The sequence below is a fragment of the Bemisia tabaci genome, chromosome 2 (assembly GCF_918797505.1).
Source record: "Bemisia tabaci chromosome 2, PGI_BMITA_v3".
Classification (NCBI taxonomy): domain Eukaryota; kingdom Metazoa; phylum Arthropoda; class Insecta; order Hemiptera; family Aleyrodidae; genus Bemisia; species Bemisia tabaci.
In genome coordinates, this window is record NC_092794.1 from 37,149,402 (window position 1) to 37,173,787 (window position 24,386).

At 39.7% G+C, this 24,386-nt stretch overlaps 2 protein-coding genes across 5 annotated transcripts in view; one reads left to right on the plus strand and one right to left on the minus strand.

Moving 5' to 3' along the window:
- LOC109037801 (uncharacterized) overlaps positions 1-14,764 on the minus strand; it is a 171,976-nt gene extending 157,212 nt beyond the window's left edge. The window contains exon 1 of one of the 2 annotated variants that reach the window (XM_072297258.1): positions 14,102-14,764. In XM_072297258.1, coding sequence (XP_072153359.1) covers positions 14,102-14,303 — 202 coding nt within the window. In that variant the 5' untranslated portion in view covers positions 14,304-14,764. The remainder of the gene's footprint in view (positions 1-14,101) is intronic. The other variant, XM_072297257.1, reaches the window with a different exon arrangement.
- A 1,740-nt stretch (positions 14,765-16,504) lies between these two features.
- LOC109040615 (LIM and SH3 domain protein F42H10.3) overlaps positions 16,505-24,386 on the plus strand; it is a 165,321-nt gene continuing 157,439 nt past the window's right edge. The window contains exons 1-2 of one of the 3 annotated variants that reach the window (XM_072297269.1): positions 16,505-16,785; positions 22,414-22,508. In XM_072297269.1, the coding sequence (XP_072153370.1) occupies positions 16,717-16,785; positions 22,414-22,508 (164 nt within the window). In that variant the 5' untranslated portion in view covers positions 16,505-16,716. Of the gene's footprint in view, positions 16,786-16,870; positions 16,916-22,413; positions 22,509-24,386 lie in introns of those variants that run through there. The other 2 variants (XM_072297267.1, XM_072297268.1) reach the window with 2 other exon arrangements.

The window sequence follows — 24,386 nt, forward strand, 5'->3', positions numbered from 1 at the left end:
TTTACAAAATAAAGAAGAATTAAGTACTAAATCTGTTGTTCAATGTATTATCTCAACAAATATATATAATTAAGGGTAAATATAATGGTAAATTATTGTATTGCAGAACTCGCAAATTCCTTCAGTGCTTTCCAAAAACTCCAAAAAAATTCTGTAATACAATAACTTACCATTATACTTACCTACAATTGTACATATTTTTCATCAGGATTGCAAGCTGAATCCGAATCCGTTGAAATGAAGGAAAAATTCACAAATGATAAAAAAATTGGTGTGCAATTTTTGGTTCACCAGTGGCCAGAGGGCCTTAATGACTTCAGACGCGTTGTTAAAGTTGGAAATTGAAGTCAGCGAAATGACGTCAGTCCGCCATTTTTAGTTATCCGCTAAGCGATGATGCAAACTTGTTAGTAAACAAAGGCCGCTATCTTCTCAGCAAAACTGGAAAGCGACCTGGATGCGTTGTTAAAGTCCACAACTGCCCAACGAAAATTACCCGCTGAGCGTTGAGCTCAACGAAAGCGTTGGTAAATTCTGGTGGATTTACCCGTTTTCCAAGATGGCTGCTCAGCGAACTGCCCAACAGCTCAGCGAGGTTTTTGGCTGCTGTGGACCGCTGCCGAGTTTGCTGAGCCGTCTTTTATTTCGTCTGCAGCGGACACTTTGCGGTCCGCAGGCGTCTGCAATCAGTGCAATCGTCTTTTATTATTTTGCGGATGACTTGGAGTGGGCGGGGCTTAATTTCGAGGATGCGAAGCGGACACAAGAATTCGCCTGGATGCGGACACCTGCAGACGTTTGCGGTCCGCGGCCGTCTGCGAGGTCTGGAGTTCGCAGACCGTAGACCGCGGACGAAACCCTAACCTCTCGACAATATCATCTTCTTCTGTCTTCTTCACGTGCCCTTCTATTTTGTCATTTGTCAATCCTATTTAGTCTCTATTTTTATTTTGACCCATGATCTTCGAACTTTCATATCTGTTGAAACAATTCAGGATTTTATAACTATCCAATAATTACGGTTTTATTCATTTATTGGTTGTCATTTGAAATGTGTTGGCATTTATGCCCAAATTTCTTATTTCGTTTTCGAAACTTTTTATCGAGCACTCCTAAGAAAGTTTTTATTAGATGCTTCACCAAGGTTGATTAGCTTCATTCACACCCAGTATTATCAGAATCAGGTACACATAAACAAAATGCAGTGGCGCCCTCCAGCGGTCCGCGCTGTTAACACCTACCTCGCTGTGATTGGCTCTCTGAAGTATCTACGAAAAAAAGATGCGTTGTTAAAGTCCACAACTGCCCAACGAAAATTACCCGCTGAGCGTTGAGCTCAACGAAAGCGTTGGTAAATTCTGGTGGATTTACCCGTTTTCCAAGATGGCTGCTCAGCGAACTGCCCAACAGCTCAGCGAGGTTTTTGGCTGCTGTGGACCGCTGCCGAGTTTGCTGGATTGTTGTTATGTTATTGTTTACATCCATAACCGGCATTTTTTCGCACTTCTTCGCCACATGTTCGTCACCAGACTGACTTGCAATTGCTTATAATCGTTTATTGCGTCAATTTCGTAATAATGTGGGTGTTAATAAGATTTTTAAATGTTAAAAATATTAAATTTCAATAAAACTTAACCTCCAAATCCGCAGAATCCGACGGGAATTTAACAACGACACCTCGATTTTCTCCAGTCTGTTGAGTTGACGTCGTCGTTGAGATGACGTCAATCCTGCTGAGATTCGGCCATTTTTGTTGGGCAGCATAAGTAATTTAACAACGCACCTAAAATCACCGATCGTCCGCGGTCCGCGAAGAATTCTGTAGACGAAATAAAAGACGGCTCTGGATTGTCGTTATGTTATTGTTTACATTCATAACCGCCATTTTTTTGCACTTCTTCGCCACATGCTCGTCACCAGACTGACTTGCAATTGCTTAAAATCGTTTATTGCGTCAATTTCGGAATAATTTGGGTGTTAATAAGATTTTTAAATGTTAAAATCTTAAATATCAACAAAACTTAACCTCCAAATCTGATGGTTTATTGGCTTATATTCCAAGAGAGGAACCTACAGAACCTCCAAATCCGCGGAATCCAACGGGAATTTGACAACGATACCTCGTTTTTCTCCCGTCTGTTGAGCTGACGTCGTCGTTGAGATGACGTCAATCCTGCTAAGATTCGGCCATTTTTGTTGGGCAGCAAAAGTAATTTAACAACGCACCTATTTTCTCCCGTCTGTTGAGCTGACGTCGTCCTTGAGATGACGTCAATCCTGCTGAGATTCGGCCATTTTTGTTGGGCAGTAAAAGTAATTTAACAACGCACCTGAAGCAAGCTGAGCGCTGAGCGATTTTGCTGAGAAGATGGCGGCCTTTGCTTACCTCAGCGGATAACTCAGAAAACGTTTGACGACACTTCGGCTGAGCTCAGCCACTCAGCGGATAACTCAGCGGTTGCACTTCTGACTTTAACAACTCGTCTAAGGGTCCGGCCGCCAGGTAGCGGCCCGGCGTGGACACAATGGGAACAATACCCCGGTGAGCTCAGCGCTGACCCAGCGGCTCCTCGCCGGGATCCGACGTTGCAATTCTCGGCTCGCCCGAAAACGCCCGAATTTTTATTCTGTCTAATAGGTTTGCACGCACTATAGTTATTGTCGATTCGCCCGTGGGCTTAGTTGCAGGCAATCTGAGCTGCGTGCTCAATCGGCCTCCGGAGAGATAGCGGGATAATAGCGTGTGTGTGAGTCCTTGCCAGCAGCGCTGGATTCAGCAGCGGATGACTCAAGAGTCTGGTGACCCACTAAGCAGGTCTGTGAGGGCATTGGCCCTCCATGGAATTGGAGTGAGGTTCAGAGTAGAACATTGGGTCCTGAGCATAGAGTACAATAAGCTACGTTTATGCGAGGCTCGAAACCGGGGTTTCACGAAACCCGAGTTTGTAATGCAAGTTTCCTCCGTCGGGTTTATGCGGGCGCTGTAACCCGACTTTCGCGGGAAATCAAACTTTCCGATTTTGGCGCTGTTTATGCGCATATTTTCGATTGAACTTGAATTTCATGTTGGCGCCATTTTCACAAGCTATACTTCATTTTTCCACTTTGAATTGATTCAATAAATTATTAGGTATCACTCCTTTATCCTGTGTATGTTCAATTTTTCCACAATATATAAGCGGAGGCTTCATCTTCACTAGAAAAGCCTTTACTGACTTTCTGAGCAACAGTTGGAAAAATGACAGTAGATGTTTAATCATTTTACGTTCATCTTTAAAATTGAATGAACACCTAATCTCAACAACCCTCCAAATCATGCTCGAGCTTATATTCTGAGTTCAGAAAAGTTGCCATAGGTAATTTTAGTGATGTTAAAAATAATTGTGGCAGGCGCAGAAATTCATCATATTGTTTATTGAGCTTCAAATGATCTTACAATAGGTAGATATAGGCATTGAAAGTGTAGGAGTGCTAATCCGCAAGCAAAGCACCGCACCTTCACTCCATGCTGTTGTAAAGATTGTATGTCTGCCATTATTGTAGTGAAACAAATAAAGAATCGGGATATACTTATGGGAATTCCTCCTTCAAGATATGATCAAAATAAACAGATATTGATAGGTCAACAATGTATCGCTGAAGCAGAAGCGTCTAAATCCTCTTGAGGCAACGGACGGTGACAATCTCAACAAACTGGTGACGCTTCACAAATTTTGAATTTCCACATTCCCAGAGACACGCGCTGAAATCCTGTTTCTCACCCCTCTTTCCGACTGCTCTCCGAGTCCATGAGCAAGACAGGAAGAAAATAGGCAAGCTACCTACCACTGTTTGCCTACCTATATGTGTTTTTCTTAAACTTGATTTTCAAAGGTGACTCATGTAAAGAGCAACTGAAAAACAAGATTTCAGAACCTGCCATTGCATTTCACTAACCTAAGACACAAACCCAACCTTACCATTGATATTCTTTCGCTTAGACTGTATATTATTCTCCCACTGAGATTCGATATGAACTCAATTCAAGAATGCTTTTGAATTTAATTATTCGGGTAGATTGGAATCTGGAGCTCTCAGTCTATCTGTAAAGCGCATTTACTAACATTCACTGCTGTCACAAGATATTTTCGCACAGGCAGAGCCACTTTCCACAGTTGATGCATCTCTAACGCCAAAGCTCAATTATGACAAGTGGTTCAACGACCAAAAATTGTTACACGCCTCAATAAAAACCTTATTCTTATCTCAAATTGAAAATCTTGGATCACAGAGCACTCACCGAAGAATCTCCTTCCTTCTGCATCAGTATGAGAAGAGTGACGATACTTTGGAGCAATAACTTTGAACTAGTTTCAATAAATGATGGCTTCAGAATTTGAGTCATCATTTACTAGAGATTGGATCAAAGAAATAAGTCAGCAGGTCACGGTTGTGGCTGGAGTCACTCTTCCAGTAGGACAACCAGGAAATAGATACACGGATAACACACAAATTTAAGAGCTATGCAGCTCTGATTGGATCAGATTTTAGATTTAATCGGTAGATTGAAATGAAAAAATTCGGTGCACTACTTAAAGGGAAGCAGGGTGCCTTATCTTGAAATCCTAGGCAAATCGTGCGGATACAGTAAAAAAGTTCTCCGCAGATGATGAACTGGTAGGTAAGGCTATTACTCAATTGTAGCCTGTAAAGCTCTTTGCTTGCTTTGCTTCTGTAGGCATAAAATGTTGATTAGAGTTGCAAGAATAATCTGAAAAAGCAGTAATAAGCCTGGATTCCATCTGACACTAAACACCTTCACTAGAAAATAACGTCCTACGTTTAGCTAAATAAGGATAAGTAAGCCACATATAACTGAAGGAATCACGTAAAAGTGCTTAAGCAACAATTATAGTAAAATTATGATTGTAAAAAATGTTGAATGATGGCAAAATTAAAGCTAAATCGTGGGATAAGCACCAGTTGTTTACGAACGTTATGATAATAAATCCGCCATATTGCCGATCGCGCACCTGAAAATCGCATTTGAAGTCGAATTTCAACTAATTTCAACCTCCGGTTCGTTTATGCGGAGTGCGAAAACCTAGTCTTTAGTGTAAAATAAGGTTTCAAACACAAATTTCGGAAACCTACATTTCGTTAGTTCCGTATCGTTTATGCCGTGATTTGAACCTTGGTTTCAAACTCAGGTTTCGATTGAAGTTAGGTTAAGAGGCTGGCATAAACATAGCTAATAGAGTCGCAATGTACTGGAGCGCCGATGAAGCCAATCCATGAACAGGCGTTTCCGAGCCGTGTGTGCTCCGAAAAGTGTGAACCCAACGGCATTTTGTAACACGACGGCTTGTGGAGAGATGAAGAACTGCTTGTGTTTTTTCGACATTTTATAATTCAATCAGCAATAATTTTTGCAAATTTTGCTATTGAAAGGTAGTCAAAGCCATAATGAATCTATTGATGTATATTACTCCTGGATAATATTCATATTGGGATTTAATTTCTGACTCATACAAAGTGTGAACCAACCGGCATTTCTTATCACGGCGGCTTACGGGAAAAGCAACGACTGCCTGTGATTTTTCGACATTTTTTGATTCAATCGATATTAATTTGTGCACATTTTGCTATAATTAGATAGTCAAAGCCATAATGAATCCATTGATGTATATTAATCCTGGAGAATATTCATAAAGGGATTTAATTTCTGACTTATACCAAGTGTGACAGGGTGTCTACAAGATTTTCAAAATGAAATTCCCTGACGATTCCAGGTTTACCATGACAAAAAATGACAAAATTCCCTGACTTTTTGGGTTTAGCCATACGATGAACTAGTTAGAAAATATTAAAAAAAAACTATCCTTAGGAATGACCCCGTAAAGTCATATTCTGAATTACCATATGGAGTTGGAAGGAGTTGAGTAATACTTTTGAAAGGAACGAGATCCTAAATACTCAAAATTAAGCTAATTCCAAAATGGTATACTCAGACTAAAATTCACCTTCAAAAAATGTTTAAGCTCTACTACGCTCTCTTTGTGACATATTGCCCCGTATATTTTTGAAAATTCAAACTATAGTTCACCCTGGTGGTTTCATAAATATTGGCATATTACTTAGTGCCCTGAAAATACAAGTCTCTTTTTCTTAAAATATAAAACAAGAGTTGTATATGTGCCTAACTCAGGTAGATTTCGCTATAATCAAGAGGAAATACGAGTCTCTTCTCGATTTTAGATAAATTTGCTTGATTCAGGATTTTTTTTTTTTTTTTTTTTTTTTTTTTAAGGTCAATTAATTCAATGGATTCCAGAACCTATTGTTGGTATTGAATTTGTCTTATACTCAACAAGCGTTGGCTTGTTAGAATATAATCCACCAATAATATTTCTACAGGGTGGATGCACCAGTTGTGAACATGTTGATTTAAGAGCCAGAAAACTTTCATGCAAAATGCAGTTGACATTGAATATTTCTTTACTCAGTTAAAGAAAAACTAAAATTCTAGCACTTTCATAAAATTTCCTAACTTGTTGAAAAAATTGATTAACCATCTGCTCAAAACTGGGGCACTTAGTTTCCTATCATTATTTACTGTAATTTTCTGCTGTTAGCAAGTTAACTTCATTCAAGTTTATTTAGTCTATCTTGCCATTTGGCATGAATTAAGTAGATAAATTAAATAGGGCAGATCGATTCGATCTTTAAAGTTAGCGAACACACATTAGTGAACCTAGCGGCCGTGTTGCAAACTGGTTGAACAGAGCAGTTTACATTATCAGCCACGCGAGCGCGCTACTCGGCCAATTCGGCAGTGACGAGCAAAAATAGCCGCGAAATGTTCGAATTGCGAAAATTCCCTGACTTTCACCGGTTTTTGATCGAATTCCCTGACTTTTCCCGGTTTTCCAGACTGTGATCAAATTCCCTGATTTTTCCCGGTTTTCCAGACCTGCAGACACCCGGTGTGAACCAACCGGCATTTTTTAACACGGTGACTTATGGAGAAATCAACGACTGCTTGTGTTTTTTCGGCTTTTCTAAATTCCATCTATATTAATTTGTGCAAATTTTGCTTTAAATAGATATTCAAAGCCATAACGAATCGATTAATGTATGTTACTCCTGGATAATATTCATCTATGGACTCAATTTCAGACTTATTACCGGCCTACTTAGCTGGTTCAATAGCTATAGCTATGTTTATGCGAGCCTCATAACCTAACTTCAATCGAAACCTGAGTTTGAAACCAAGGTTCAAATCACGGCATAAACGATACGGAACTAACGAAATGTAGGTTTCCGAAATTTGTGTTTGAAACCTTATTTTACACTAGAGACTAGGTTTTCGCACTCCGCATAAACGAACCGGAGGTTGAAATTAGTTGAAATTCGACTTCAAATGCGATTTTCAGGTGCGCGATCGGCAATAAGGCGGATTCATTATCATAACGTTCGTAAACAACTGGTGCTTATCCCACGATTAAGCTTTAATTTTGCCATTATTCAACATTTTTAACAATCATAATTTTACTATAATTGTTGCTTAAGCACTTTTACGTGATTCCTTCAGTTATATGTGGCTTATTTATCCTTATTTAGCTAAACGTAGGGCGTTATTTTCTAGTGAAGATGTTTAGTGTCAGATGGAATCCAGGCTTATTACTACTTTTTCAGATAATTCTTGCAACTCTAATCAACATTTTATGACATTTTATGACTACAGAAGCAAAGCAAGCAATGAGCTTTACAGGCTACAATTGAGTAATAGCCTTACCTACCAGTTCATCATCTGCGGAGAACTTTTTTACTGTATCCATACGATTTGCCTAGGATTTCAAGATAAGGCACCCTTTTTTACTGTATCCACACGATTTGCCTAGGATTTCAAGATAAGGCACCCTGCTTCCCTTTAAGTAGTGCACCGAATTTTTTCATTTCATTCTACCGATTAAATCTAAAATCTGATCCAATCAGAGCTGTGTAGCTCTTGAATTTGTGTGGTATCCATGTATCTATTTCCTGGTTGTCCTACTGAAAGTGAGAGACCAGCCACAACCGTGACCTGCTGACTTATTTCTTTGATCCAATCTCTTGTAAATGACGACTCAAATTCTGAAGCCATCATTTATTGAAACTAGTTCAAAGTTATTGCTCCAAAGTATCGTCACTCTTCTCATACTGATGCAGAAGGAAGGAGATTCTTCGGTGAGTGCTCTGTGATCCAAGATTTTCAATTTGAGATAAGAATAAGGTTTTTATTGAGGCGTGTAACAATTTTTGGTCGTTGAACCACTTGTCATAATTGAGCTTTGGCGTTAGAGATGCATCAACTGTGGAAAGTGGCTCTGCCTGTGCGAAAATATCTTGTGACAGCAGTGAATGTTAGTAAATGCGCTTTACAGATAGACTGAGAGCTCCAGATTCCAATCTACCCGAATAATTAAATTCAAAAGCATTCTTGAATTGAGCTCATATCGAATCTCAATGGGAGAATAATATACAGTCTAAGCGAAAGAATATCAATGGTAAGGTTGGGTTTGTGCCTTAGGTCAGTGAAATGCAATGGCATTTTCTGAAATCTTGTTTGTCAGTTGCTCTTTACATGAGTCACCTTTGAAAATTACGTTTAAGAAAAAAAACACATAGGTAGGCAAACAGTAGTACGTAGCTTGCCTATTTTCTTCCTGTCTTGCTCATGGACTCGGAGAGCAGTGGGAAAGAGGGGTGAGAAACAGGATTTCAGCGCGTGTCTCTGGGAATGTGGAAATTTAAAATTTGTGAAGCGTCATCAGTTTGTTAAGATTGTCACCGTCCGTTGCCTCAAGAGGATTTAGACGCTTCTGCTTCAGCGATACATTGTTGACCTATCAATATCTGTTTATTTTGATCATATCTTGAAGGAGGTATTCCCATAAGTATTCCCGATTAGTTATTTGTTTCACTACAATAATGGCAGACATACAATCTCTACGACACCATGGAGTGAAGGTGTGGTGCTTTACTGGATTAGCACTCCTACAATTTCAATGCCTATATCTACCTATTGTCAGATCTTTAGAAGCTCAATAAACAACATGATGAATTTCTGCGCCTGCCACAATTAGTTTTAACATCACTGAAATTACCTATGATGGCAACTTTTCTGAACTCAGAATATAAGCTCGAGCATGATTTGGAGGGTTGTTGAGATTAGGTATTCATTCAATTTTAAAGATGAACGTAAAATGATTAAACATCCACTGTCATTTTTACAACTGTTGCTCAGAAAGTCAGTAAAGGCTTTTCTAGTGAAGATGAAGCCTCCGCTTATATATTGTGGAAAAATTGAACATACACAGGATAAAAGAGTAATACCTAATAATTTATTGAATCAATTTATCTGAACTCAGAATATAAGCTCGAGCATGATTTGGAGGGTTGTTGAGATTAGGCATTCATCTATATATTTAATATCCTAAGGCCTTTTTTGGCCTCCAACAGTTTGTGCTAATTCGATCTCGGAAACTACTGGACCGATTTTCCTCGGATTTGTTTTAAATGAAAGCTCTTAGGCTGTAGACGTGCCAACATCCCTTGATTTTTCGATTTGCGCGACCGACGTTGCAAAATTTACCTCGATTTGGTAACGACATGCTTGCGTTTTTGACGTTGGACAGTTTGTGCTAATTCGATCTCGGAAACTACTGGACCGATTTTGCTCGGATTTGTTTTAAATGAAAGCTCTTAGGCTGTAGACGTGCCAACATTCCTTAGTTTTTCGATTTGCACGACCGACGTTGCAAAATTTACCTCGATTTGATAACGACATGCTTGCGTTTTTGACGTTGGACAGTTTGTGCTAATTCGATCTCGGAAACTACTGGACCGATTTTGCTCGGATTTGTTTTAAATGAAAGCTCTTAGGCTGTAGACGTGCCAACATTCCTTAGTTTTTCGATTTGCACGACCGACGTTGCAAAATTTACCTCGATTTGATAACGACATGCTTGCGTTTTTGACGTTGTACAGTTTGTGCTAATTCGATCTCGGAAACTACTATACCGATTTTGCTCGGATTCGTTTTGAATGAAAGCTTTTAGGCTGTAGACGTGCCAACATTCCTTAGTTTTTCAATTTGCGCGACCGACGTTGCAAAATTTACCTCGATTTGATAACGAAATATTTTCGTCTTTGCCGCTGGACGAGTCATAAGATTGGGGGACCTCCCACCCTCTGATTTTCCGTTTCCCTCTCCAGGTAAACCCATCCCTATCTGCCGTTAGTACGTGTCACCCTTCTGCTCTGGCATGGGTCCTTTGTCAGTATCACTCCCTTTCTTATGCCGTCTGACTCGGAACACCTACTACGCATTTCCTCCGTCGAATTGCTCATAATCAGTTTTCGGTTTGTCCAGGTTTCTCAGTAGTGCGTCTAGAGTTTTGCTTTCATGATTTTATCATTATAGTTTTTTTTTACATGAAAATTACTTAATTTTGATGTGTATTTTTCAGAAGATAATTTTCCTTTTTACGGCAGCACAGGTTTTATTAATAATTAACTTTTTTACAGCAGCTCGTGTGTTCTTCCAAGAGAATCTGTGATTAATGTTCACCCTTTCGCACCGTTAAATTTTCACAAAGTGTTTTGATTTTCTTTTCAAGGAGTGTTTTTTATTTTTCAAAGATGTTTCTTTTTCTAGAAGTAGGTGGTTATCATTATCAGTTTCTTATTCTTTGTTTTTGAATTTATCATTTTTTTATCATTTAAAATTTTCCTGGAAGTCCTCTAATTACTCGTAGTAGCAAAATTTGGCTCGCGAAGCGAGCCAACATTCACTCGCGGAGCGAGTGACTGGGGGTCCAGGGGGCGAAGCCACCGGCTAGCGGCGCAAGCGAGCGTAGCGAGCTGAAGCAGCTAGTTCAATTTTAAAGATGAACGTAAAATGATTAAACATCTACTGTCATTTTTCCAACTGTTGCTCAGAAAGTCAGTAAAGGCTTTTCTAGTGAAGATGAAGCCTCCGCTTATATATTGTGGAAAAATTGAACATACACAGGATGAATACACAGGAATTTATTGAATCAATTCATAGTGGAAAAATGAAGTATAGCTTGTGAAAATGGCGCCAACATGAAATTCAAGTTCAATCGAAAATATGCGCATAAACAGCGCCAAAATCGGAAAGTTTGATTTCCCGCGGAAGTCGGGTTACAGCGCCCGCATAAACCCGACGGAGGAAACTTGCATTACCAACTCGGGTTTCGTGAAACCCCGGTTTCGAGCCTCGCATAAACGTAGCTACTGTTTTCATGTGTTTTTCGTGTGCTATTCGTAGATATGCTCGTTTAAATTGTTACTGCCGCATAATTGAAATTTTTGTCAAATTTAGCTTCTCATCGATGTTACGGTGAGCCACCATCTTGTTTATTTATTTACGGCCCTTAGAGCATCATGAAGCCTAAAAACTCGTTGACCAATCAAAAAGCGGAACAGTTTTCCTGTAGAAAAAAGATACGAATGGCCATACTCTTGTCTATAAAGGCACTCTAGTCAACAGTCATCGCCCAACGGCTGAAATTTAGCAAATTCGAGTCATTTACATCCAGATGTGTATCAAATCTACTCGAATAGTTCAGACAAATTCAAAATTGGTCCGACGGTTGCTGAGAATCGTTGCTGAATTTTGTGCGTCACGCGCAAAATTCAGCCATCGGGCCGATGACTTCCACATTCAAGCCACATTCAGCTCCCACATTCAGCGTGTGATTGCGGTGTGACTCGGTGTGAGGTTATGCACATCTTACATCATCCTGTGATAAAGGTGAAAGGCAATTTAACAATGTTTTCATGTGTTTTTCGTGTGCTATTCGTAGATATGCTCGTTTAAATTGTTACCGCCGCATAATTGAAATTTTTGTCAAATTTAGCTTCTCATCGATGTTACGGTGAGCCGCTGAAGCCTAAAAACTCGTTGGCCAATCAAAAAGCGGAACAGTTTTCCTGTAGTAAAAAGATACGAATGGCCATACTCTGTCTGTAAAGGTACTCTAATGGTCCTGAGCGGGGCAGAAGTTAATTTGAATCATTTTGATTAGATTTCAACGCTGGTGCTGAGTCAATGTCGTTGATCGGAGTATTAAACGATTTGAACTTGTGGAGGTTGTATGAAGTATGCTAGGTTGTTCTTTTGGACAGTGTCGCCAGTTTGGTGGCGAGAAGTTTTCTTGATAGATGAGTTGTAGGTAGCTACAGATCTCCAGTGTCAGCGGCGAAGAATATGTTGAGAATATGATTCCTTTTTAGTCGCCTTGGGATTGTGCTGTTGTCTGATATTGACAAGGCAAGATGATTTTGATGATTAGCGAGTCTGAGGCAGTGATGATGTGTCCTGGTTTGGACGTACTGTTTCACAAATGGAATCTGGGAATTCGCATGGATTACATCAATAAAATGGTAGATGTGGCAATTTGTTAGCAGTCGCAGAAATTTGTTTTGGGCGGTTTGGATTAGCTTGAGGTTAGAATTGGCGGTTGTGCAACCGTGCAACATATCTGGCAACCATAGGACCAAACTGGGCGGATGATTGTTTTGTAGAGAATTAACTTTGATGATGTCGGAAGTTTGCTGGCAAATATCCATTTATATTGCCTAAATAGGAAATTGAGTTGTTTGTGTTTGGCAATTAAATGGGCTCTCCATGTGAGCCGTGGGTCAAGATGTAGCCCAAGGTACTCAGCAGACTTTTTTTGGGGGATTGTAACTCCACTTAATAGAACAGGTGGAAGAATGCCTGTGCGGAGGGTAAAGCATATCATGACTGACTTTTTTGGGTTGAAATTGATTCGCCAGATTGTGCTCCACTGATGGAGAGCATTCATTGCTATCTGCAGTCTAGCGGATACAATTTCCAGATTGGAGTGAGAGGCTAGATATCCCGTATCATCGACAAAAGTTGCTGGTACTGTTTTATGGGTGGTTGGTAGATCATAAGTATAGATTATTTAGTTATGAGGGTGATTAGCAACGGTTTGATGGCGTGGTCTCACTGTGCAATTCTTACGTCGGTCAAGTAGGTCCAAAATTTAGGCAGATTTTAAATTTCGAGCCAAATCTGAATAGAAGTCCCAGCACATGAGCTTAAAGAATTACTCTATGCCGAAAATTGGTGAATTACAGAGAAATGAAAGCAAGATCCTTTTCAGAAGAAATCCTAACACTTGATATTGAAATCGATAACTATGTCAGGTGCCAGCTTTATCCTGACAAGGATCTTACTTTCATTTCTTTGAATATTCCCAAATTCGTGATTTGGAATGATTCCTCAAGCTCCTGCGTAAGGTCATTTGTTGTCTTTTAGACTAAAAATTCAAATATACGCAGAGTGACGTAATCAGAGACATAGAAACAAAGGACTAGGAGCAAAAAATGAAGCCACTCTCCGATTGGCTGGACGATCGTCGGCAAAATGGGGACAAGTTTGAAGTTCAAATGAAGGCCAGGAACTAAATAAAATTGCTGAACCAAAGCACTCTAGGTTGATTCTTGCTCAAATTCACTTGCCCACATATATTTCTCCAGCTTCGTTATTTTTTCTCCGTCATTGCCCGATTAATCTCATTTGGGAATAACAATCATCTAGGACTGTCCCAGCCTGTTTGGACTGGTAGGACCACCATGAGCAACAGAAAAACTAACTTCATCTAAGATACTTGCTTGATACCAAGCCAAAGTAGATTCACCATGAAAAATCACCATCCCACCTTTATTGCATACTATGTGAGGCATTTAAACAAGTTAGAACAAGAAATGTGCAAAAATCAAGAGGAAAAGTTATATTCAAATTCTTAATTGCTCTGCATCAATTACCTCGCTCAGTACACATCACACAGGCACACGGCACCAGAGCAGCTTCACTTCTCCTGCTTTTAGATACGAGTACTCCGTATTTTGTCTGAACATAGTTGATACGATATATCACATGCCAATTTGACCACGTCAGATACCTCGACAAATCACCTTCATTGCAGCATAGCTTTGCAGATGAAACAACATTTTAAAGGCGGCACTCCTGATAAAGAAGACTTTGTGACCACACAATGATAATCACGCTGTAACTTACCATATTCCCATGGGTTGGCAGGTTCAAGAAAGCCCGAGACAATTTGACTTTCATCAGCAGGAAAAGATACGTTCCTGACAATCGATGCTCCTCTAAAATTTCCATCCTGATTGTTTCGGAGACATGATGAGGGCACTGAGGAAGATCGCAGTGCCAGATGCCTATCAATGTTGGAGGAGCTGTTTTGGTAGGTGTCACTCATAGTAACAGTCCTAGATTATAAACATGCTCAAAGAATTATCATCTTTGGAAAGAACGTGAACTAAATAGAGTGTAACGAAAGAGAACTTAAAGGCGGGGAATTAGATGCAAAATCTCACGGACACCCTCTGATCAGGCAAGATTTCAAGAGGATTAGATTAGAGCCACTCAGTCAGAAAGTACACGATTTGGAGAGGTGATTCCTCTGTAATGTTTTAATTCATTCACTGAAGTCAGTGGTTTTGGTGCTTTAGCTGCCTTCGGCACTGATGGCACGCCAAGGGTGAATTAAACGGCCGTCACTAAACTGGTAAAAGTGAGCAGTAACAATGCAAAACACTGAAGACTAAACTGAGATAATCCTCCAGTATCGTGGTAATGATTGTAAATGAGAATCAGCTGATGAGGGGTTGCGTCCCTCTTTCATCACGACCTTGCCATGGACCAAGAGAATAAATAAGGACCCCCGACTCCCAATTTAAACCCGTGTTAAAAACCGTTACCGCGCGACTGCAGCGAGCCTGGCAGAGGGTGCGGTGAACTAACGCCACAGCGGTCCACGATCCTTAGTCCATGCAAAGCAAAATGCAAAGACAATATTTTATTATTGAATCACGTGGACCGTGCGTCCGGCTCGGTTTCGTACTATTGGCGGAGCGAAGCAAGTCTCTCAGACTAGGCCTACATCATAGAGTACAATAGAGTCGCAAAGTACTGGATCGCCGATGAAGTCACTTTTCGAGGCTGTTTTGTCTAGAGTCCCTTTATACCCAGAGTAACGACAACTCGATTATCAGCTGACTGGCAGCCGACCTTGGCTGGCCATGGAGGCCGAAACTAGTGCACTCAAACGAACGATATTGAGGGATAAGGATCAGGAATCCTGCGATGTCTGTCACACAAAAACAACAACATCAACAAATTGATCAATTAAAACGAAAATTAGATTGGTTTGTGAATAATTTCTTAATCTATTTTCATTTTAGACCGATGGAAATAACAATTTACTCTTGATAAACCACAATTAGGTAATATTTTCATTATTCTTGTTCACATTCGAGGTACCGCCATCTTGGTGCACTAGTTTCGGCCTCCATGAGCGAGAACCAATCAGAATTGGATTTTTTTTTAGGCCACTTTCAGCCCAATCCTGGCCCAACCAAAAGTGAGTTGTCGTAACTCTGGGTATAAAGGGACCATAGAGTACAATAGAGTCGCAAAGTACTGGATCGCCGATGAAGTCACTTTTCGAGGCTGTTTTGTCCAGTTCTCCGGAGACCAGTGTGCGGCGACTAGCGATGACGCATACGCAGAGACTCGCGCTCAGCGCTCCCCACTCCCGACAGTCCCGACTCGGCTCCGTTCGTCGGCTAGACACACACTGAACCAGCTAAAATAAGTAGGCCGGTAATAAGTCTGAAATTGAGTCCATATATGAATATTATCTCGGAGTAACATACATTAATGGATTCATTATGGCTTTGAATATCTATTTCAAGCAAAATTTGCACAAATTAATACCGATGGAATTAAAAAAAGTCGAAAAAACACAAGCAGTTGTTGATTTCTCCATAAGCCACCGTGTAAAAAAATGCCGGTTGGTTCACACTTGGTATAAGTCAGAAATTAAATTCCTATATGAATTTTATCCAGGAGTAATATACATCAATGGATTCATTATGACTTTGACTATCTAATTATAGCAAAATTTGCACAAATTAATATCGATGGAATTAAAAAATGTCGAAAAAACACGGGCAGTCGTTGCTTTTCCCGTAAGCCGCCGTGATAAGAAATGCCGGTTGGTTCACACTTGGTATAAGTCAGAAATTAAATCCCAATATGAATATTATCCAGGAGTAATATACATCAATGGATTCATTATGGCTTTGACTACCTTTAAATAGCAAAATTTGCAAAAATTAATGCTGATTGAATTATAAAATACCTAAAAAACACAAGCAGTTCTTGATTTCTCCATAAGCCGCCGTGTTACAAAATGCCGTTGGGTTCGCAAATGGTTCACTATTTTCGGAGCACACGCGGCTCGGAAACGCCTGTTCATGGATTGGCTTCATCGCCGCTCCAGTACTTTGCGACTCTATTGTACTCTATGAAAGGGACTCTAATAATGTGATGTGCAAAGAGTAGAGGAGAGGAGAGAGCAACAGAGTATAATCATGGAGTCCGAGCGAGCTTCATGCACGCTCCACCAGCTACTCCCGCTCTGTGATCGCCTGCTCATTCGTAGGGGGTCTTTGCCTGCAAAAACGCTCAATCTGTAAATGTAGTTCGTTAATGTAGATTGTAGGTTATCCTTTTTTATTATTAGTTCCTATCTTCTCCAAGTTCAGTTATCTGCTCAATCATTCGTTATCATTATTGTACATTGCATCCACATCGGTGCCTTCAAAATGAGCAAGAAGTGTGCTCGGTGTGATAAAACAGTGTATCCAATCGAAGAATTAAAATGTCTGGATAAGGTAAGCTTCATGACTCATCAACTCAATGCATTAGTTAGTCCATGTTTCAGAATGTTGTTGTTCTTGGATAACATTAAATCACAGACGTTGAACCTAACGAATGTTTACACTACGTCAAATTAAGTATCAGGTCATGAATGGTATTTTTTCACTTCATAGTCTGGCATGTAAAGGAATTGCATTTTTTTCAGCAACCTTCAGGCTAGTTCACACATATAAATCGGTCACTCTTGATCAAAGACATTGAATCACGTAGACTGTGCATCCTGTGTTACGGGAGGCGAAGCAACTTTTAAATATTCGCATGTGATGAGTGGTGGCACTGACCCGCATTGATGAGTTCGTGTGTCCCAGTTGCGTACATCTGCGCATGCTCAGTAGCGGCTCCTGGCGGCTCCAGTGAATTTTTGTTGGATTGTGAGGCTTTTTTCCTCGTTTAATAATTAGTTGGGAAAAATGAAAGAATGCTATTTGGGTGTAAAATTATGTGTTCTAAAATTTTTCTTCCTAGGAATTTTGTCTGATAATGGACTCTTAATGAGATATTTGTGAAAAACCGAGCGCGGGCATGAATTCTCCATTGCCTCTCTGCAGTCTCATCGAGTGCTTGGGACACACGCTCTCTCCCCTTCCCTGCCCGCCCATCATGGGGCTCTGAGAGACTTGCTTCGCTCCGCCAGTATTAAGCCGAGCCAGACGCATGGTCTACGTGATTCAATGTCTTTGCTCTTGACTCTGATCAACAATTATCTAATTCCTTTAACTAGCTGTTATCAGAAGAGTAGAGCACTCAAGCACTCAGGTCTGTTGATGTGTTAGAGTGAACACACCTATAGGAAGTTGGACACAGAATGGTATTTAGTGTTACATTGCAGGCCCATTAGTGAGTGGTGTAGTTTACCAAGCTCAGTTTTGCCCATGGACTAATTCTGGGCCCCCCCTTAGTAAACCCCTGCCACTATTGAAAGTTTAAAGTTGCCTGACCAGACATCAGAATGCGATTTTTTGCATGGTTAAAATAGTGCTCTGCCTTGTCCTGTTGTGCGGACATTGTTTTTTCAATGGGGCTGCGTGGAGCCAGGATTTTCGCCTTTCTGAAGTTATTTAATTGAAATAATCACAGATGACCAATCTATTTTTAAGTATCAGAATGCATGAAGAAATGTACGAGGTCTGTTAGATTAGAAACCGGATTTTTGTCATAACTAGCCTACAATGCGTCCAAATTACGTTTTCTTGAGCTTTTCTGATAGCTGAAAATATATTTAAGAACGCTACGTTCACAAATTTGAAAAATCGTAATTAGCTTCGTTGGTATGTGGCTTGAAGTAAGGCAACCTCAAGGGTGTTTTGCGATTTTTATGTTTGACCGAACTTGTCTCTCTTTTTTCGGTCTTGCACAACATTTTTCAACCCACAAGGACGATTGGAGTTTCGTCTCCATATCGTAGCCGTACACTAAAGTATTGTCACCGAAAATTATCCTATCCAAAAATGTAGGATCATTGTTAGAACGTTCAAGCAGCTAAAGGTAATTTGACATTTGGTTGGATTTTCGTTCAAAGGACAACAATCAAGGGGCAAGTGTACCTGAAACTCGATGCGTGTCTACATATTCTATCAAAATTGTATGTACAGAGCCTTCAGAAATATGACTTTGTTCAACAAGCTCGAAACGACCATTTTCGAGCACTTTTGCCTGCATTTCTTCCACGTGACAAATGTCAGTCGCCGTTGAGGGTCGATTATTCCCACGCTCCTCATCTTTAACGAACTCCTGACCAGTTTTGAATCGTTTAACCCATTCAAAACAGTGGGAACATCTCATACAATGATCATGGTAAACTTTTCTTAGCATATACCAAAAGTTTCGGTACAAGGTAAACCGAGTTGAAAACAAAATTTAGTGTTGAATCTTTGCTCTGTCAGTGATCGCATGCTAAAATCGCAAAACGCACCTGACTTACTCGTATTCAAGATGACACAGAATAAACACTGATCAAAATAAACAAAATCTGTGAACGTAGCGTTCTTAAGTATATTTCCAGCTATCAGGAAAGCTCAAGAGAACCTAAATCGGACGCATTGTGGGCTAGTTATGAACAAAATCCGGTTTCTAATCTAACAGACCTCGTATTCTACGTGAATGAAGGACCCTGCACACCTCTTATGGGAAAGCATCATGAAGGTACTTATTTATGTCATACGATTCTCCTCAAGATGCTAATCAAAAGTTATAATTGCGCCAACTTTCTACGATGCACCGTTTTCGCAAAAAACGGCCGAGAAGATTCAATTATTCGGCGACAACGATTAAAAAGAACAAAGGATTTGAGAACAGGCCCGATGTTAATAAGGAGAAAACGTGGCGCCTGTCTGTCTTCTTATCTGTACCTTCCGCTCTCGATGCGCCCGTTGGAGTTCCCCTGATTTCCTTGTTGACACACAGCCGCTTTTCTATTGAGTACCTACTGAAATGAGGAATCTTTCTGGCTTTTTATCGCGGAATAATCGAATCTTCTCGGCCGTTTTTGTGAAAATGGTGCATCGTAGAAAGTTGGCGCAATTATAACTTTTGATCAGCATCTTGAGGAGAATCGAATGACCCAAATAAATTAACATTCCTTCATGGTGCAGCTTCCCATAAGAGGTGTGCGGGGTCCTTTATTAGCTGCTGTGTGAGTCAGCAGTTACTTAGCTCTAATCAGATGATGATAATAGAATGCACTGTGTATGGCATAGCCAGAAATTCTTCATGGGGTCTGTGGTCTGAGGTACAGACTAAATTTTCTTGATGTGGTACTATTGGATTCTTGTTTCACCATTTTCAAGAAGAGGTTCCGAAAGCTCAGTTCATAAAGTTTCTAAAATTGGCAAAGAGGGTCACTTGCTGAAGTGGCTATAGAACATTTTTCATGTTTGAGCACTATAGTTGCATTGTAGCCAAAAGGGATGTGATCTGGCCGAGAGGCCTGCAGTTTGATTCCAGGGTGTTGTCACATAATTATTTTCAGCCCTGTGATTGTTCCATTTTCATTTGATGAGTTTGCCTGTAGAAGGGCATATTGTGTCATATATCCTTTTTTCGGCAATTAGTAATTTTAGTAACACCTATATACCCTAGAAGGCATATCCACAAAGTTTTATGATCATCTGATGATTCTGTGAGGCTCTAAATGTCAAGATGTAAGACGCCCTTTTCAAGCAAGAACACCCTTCTACAAACAATTTAAATTTTTTTGTTGATAAGTTGCATTTACTGCAGTGTTTTGCCCGTAAAGCATGTTGCTCGGGAATTATCCAACATGTTGTGTGTAAATTTAGGTATAAGTAGAAAATCTTGTAAAATACAACAAGATTTATCCTGTCCCTGCTGCTTTTACGTGGTGAATAAGCGCTGTTGCGTATCACTGGTATTTTTTAATATAAGATTTTTCATTGCGCGATCACCATCCCCGCTGCAATCGTTGTTGATTTATTTGGGAAAGTTTAAAAATTAGTAACGATCAGTCACCCTGCTTGCAGTAGAAAGCTCATGAATATCCTATCAATACCCTACAATTTCGATTATCCCTCGAATGTCCTGACTTTTTCAGAATATCTACAGGATATCCCACGAATATTTGAACAAATGTCATTTCAGATTATTCCTACTTTGAACAATCATAGGATAATTTGCTCCCATGATGTATAATACCTATGTTGTAAATTGTTACACTGTCTTATGTATGTAATTTCGCTCTGTCCCTGTCGTCTCATTTCTGTTGACCATTTCTTCCATTGAAGAGGAGTTCAAAAGTTTCCTTAGCTCTGCTTATCAGCTCGTTCATAATTTTCTCGTCTAGATTTGGTATGTTCTTGCTTTGGTTTTCTTCATTTTTCTTGTTGGCTGATTTTCCCGTGTTTGTTCCTTGTTCCAAGTTTGTGTCCTTGGCTTCTGGTTTCTTGTTTTGTTGTTTATTTCCTTTTGATTATCTCTGGTTTTTTGGTTTTTTTTCTTCCTGTTCATTATCCATACATTTATTTAACATTAGAGATAGGGTAGGTTTTTCCGGGGGGGGGGGGGAGGAGGTGGTTTATTTGTTCTGGTTCCTTAACTCCTGGTTTTTTAACTTTATCTTTTGGTATTGCTACTTCACTCTTTTTTTGTTCATTCTGCGTTGAATTCTGTTTTGGTGTTGGAGAGGTTGCCCTGTTTCTAGATGAGGATCTAGATCTGGTGATCCTATTTATGAATTCATCATTAACTTCTCGTGGGGGGGTCCTCCTTATTGGTCATGGTCCTGCCTCACTTATGGACTTACGGAGTAGGGGTAGGGTCAACAAAGGTGCCCTCAGAGTCCCTAGAGTCATCCAAGTGAATGGATTCCTCCGCTTGCCTTTTTATTTTCCCCTCTGAGGCAAAAATACGAGATATTTAGTTTATATTTAGATTATATTTAGTAGATATATAGTCCAGAACACAGATTTAGCCAATCAGTAACGAAATTAGGGCTCAGAATAGAAAAAAACACTACCCGACGTTTGACTGACTCTAGGTATCTAAGTAACTGTACTAGATTGCCGGTAGAAGGGCATATTATTATTAGGGCTTACATTTTCTCATATTGCAAGGATTCCAAGCAGTTCGCAATCATAGCTTTAGTCGATTTTCCGTCTAATATACGTTAAAAAAAGAAACGTGGTCTCAATTTACCCCATCATTAACATAGCAGGTCGTGGGATTGAATTGAAAACTTCAAATACGTTTTTCTCAAAACGGGTATCTTGTATAAAAATGCCCTTCTGCATACAAACTCTTCATTTTTTCTTTTTTGCTTTTACTTGTGTTAGCAACTAAATAAGATAGCTAATCCTGTAATTGTGAGAAATCGAGAAAATAATGGAAACAAAACAAACGCAGGAAAGAATCAAAATCTCTCCGTAAAACCGGCAACCGAATTCCATACCTCTCCACCAGAGCCCGGTGCGTTAAGCCACTATGTTTTAACAGCGCTCAGGAGATAGGTATGTTGAGAGTGTTATTTTTCAACTTCAGCAAGTGATCTTTTTTGCCAATTTTTTTCTAAAAAAAAAATAAAATTAGAAATTCCGAAGCCTATATCAACATTGGAATTATAAGGGTCAGATAGTTTTGTATGAAGAAATTCTTGGCCCCAATTGAATCAAAATGTAGGTGTGATACTACAAGACCTCCCCTGGTAAGATACAGTGAAAAATCAGCTTTTATAGCTCGATCTGGATCCTTGCTTTGAAAGACTAGAAACACTTACATCTACACGTAAAAAATCAAATTTCTGTTTTATCAATTTTGTAGTTAAAAAAAGTGACTGCAATGTTTCAATGTAGATTTTACCATAAAAAAATGCTGATTGAACCTGGGGGGGGGGGGGGGGGTGTTAAAATTAGCTTTCTACCATTGTAGAATGTACATTTGAAACATTGCAGCCACGTTTTAGCTACAAAGTTGTTAAATCAGCAGTCCAATTTTTCCCGTGTAAGGAGAGTAGGTAAATAGCTCCAGTATTTAGTGCTAATGCATTTAACTGGTGGAAAATTACTTCGGCATTTTTCTCTTTTTTTTTGTAGAATTGTTCCCATATAACTGTATTTTCTTTTCTCCATCAGATTTGGCACAAAATATGTTTCAAGTGTCAAGTATGCAGTATGACTTTGAACATGAGAAATTACAAAGGGTACAACAAAGATCCTTATTGTGAAGCGTAAGTTAGTTCCAATCATTTTTCTTCTTTTGCTTTTTACCCTCAAATTTTTTTTCTTAGGCGGGAGTTATTCATTTTTAAATTATAACTTGGCATCTATGAAATAATCTCACTCTTATTTTTCTGATGAATTGGACTGCATTTTGCAATTTGGAACTATAAATTCAGGCCCGGTCTAAAAACAACGTTTGTGCCATTAGTTTCCCTATGCACATAAGTGTTTTTTCAGATGAGCCAGAATTCATAGTTCCTAATTGCAAAATGCAGTCCAATTGATAATGAAATGGGGTTGTTACATAGATGAAGGATTTGAGAATGAAAAACATGAAGCCGTGAAACTTATCGCGAAGAAAACGGTAGTTACGTTTAGAAAGTCCAAAATCGAGTCCTTAAGCCCAAAAAAGCTCGCTTTATAGTACGATGGGTACACATAAAAACCCTGCACTTTTTGATTGGAAATTGCCGCTTTCAGGGATCATTCTTATGGTCATAAGAAGCCCCTCTAGAAGGGGAACCATTGTGGGGTCCGTGCAGGAACCAAGATGGCGGCTAGACGCTTTTTTAGCGGGCCATATCTCGGAAAATACCGATTTTCATGTTTTTGGTCTCATTTGAAAGCTATGACCATCAAGATTGTGTTCTTTTCAAAAATATTCACATTCGTCGCATTTTTTTTTTTTTTTTTTTTTTTTTTTTTTTTTTTTTTTTTTTTTTTTTGCTTTTGGGAAAAGAACATTTTTAATTTTATGGGGCAATTTTTGAGTTGAAATAAGTTTTTAGAACGCGGGAAAATCTATTTTTTCCCCCCGAATGACGGAGATGGGAAATCATATTGCGTTTAAAATGATACCAAAAGCATTTATCTACGATTAAAACTAAAGCCGTGAGAGAAAGAGTGAAGTGAAGTGATGTGGTGCGCCACGGCCGCTGGTGCGCGGAGCAAGTGATGAACCGCGGCGCACCGGCAGCCGGCGCCAACGCGCTACGCAAACCAACAGAGTGCCGCATCAGAACCGCTACTCGCTTGATTCGCATGTTTCTTAACTGAGTCGAAAGCTGTGATGAGTGCAGACATGGCTTACCTTTAAAGTCTGTATTTGACGCAGATTTTTCTTAAAATTTTTGGGGAAACTGAAATTTTTAATATTTTTGGAATTTTCCTGGTGGATCAAGGGTTGCGCATGAAAAAGAGAAAACTTTTACGTGACAGATGTAGATTGAGCATTGTCTCCGGTTTAAAATGATGCCATAATCATTTTTGTCCGATAAAAAGAGGAGCCGTGAGATCAATTTCAGCGGAAGCGCCAAGGCGCTGCTCCCCTTCTGCACCGCGGTGTCGCCGTATTGGTATGGGTGGATTTCAGCTATTGGGAGAAAATGGTTCTGAAAAAAAGTTGAAAAGTGATTTGGCCATATTAAGCTAAAGACTACTTTTCTGTTATCTTAGAGCTCCATACTATAGGATTTAATTACGCGCATCGTAGTACCTTTACGATTATTTTTCTTTACCAAGCCTAACATGTCAGGTTTGGTGACATCACCAAACTGACATTTTGCTGTTATTAATTTTTCCTGCCAATTCTCAGCAACAAAATCAAACGAATCATTGAGGTTAGGTCGAGAGGCCACCTCTAGATGTGAGAAAGAAATATTTGCTCACATATTCCTTGCATATTCCACCAAAAGTTTTGATGGAAAACAGCGTCACCAAACTGACATTGAATAAGTGAGACACTCCAAAAACCATGGGAAAAACTGAAATTATGCTGAAATTGGAAGAAATATGTGGACTTATCCAGTGCACGTCTGTTCTTCCTCCTTTTCCGCACTCAGTCATGCCTTAATCCGGACACAAACGCAATCTCTTGAGTGGCCACA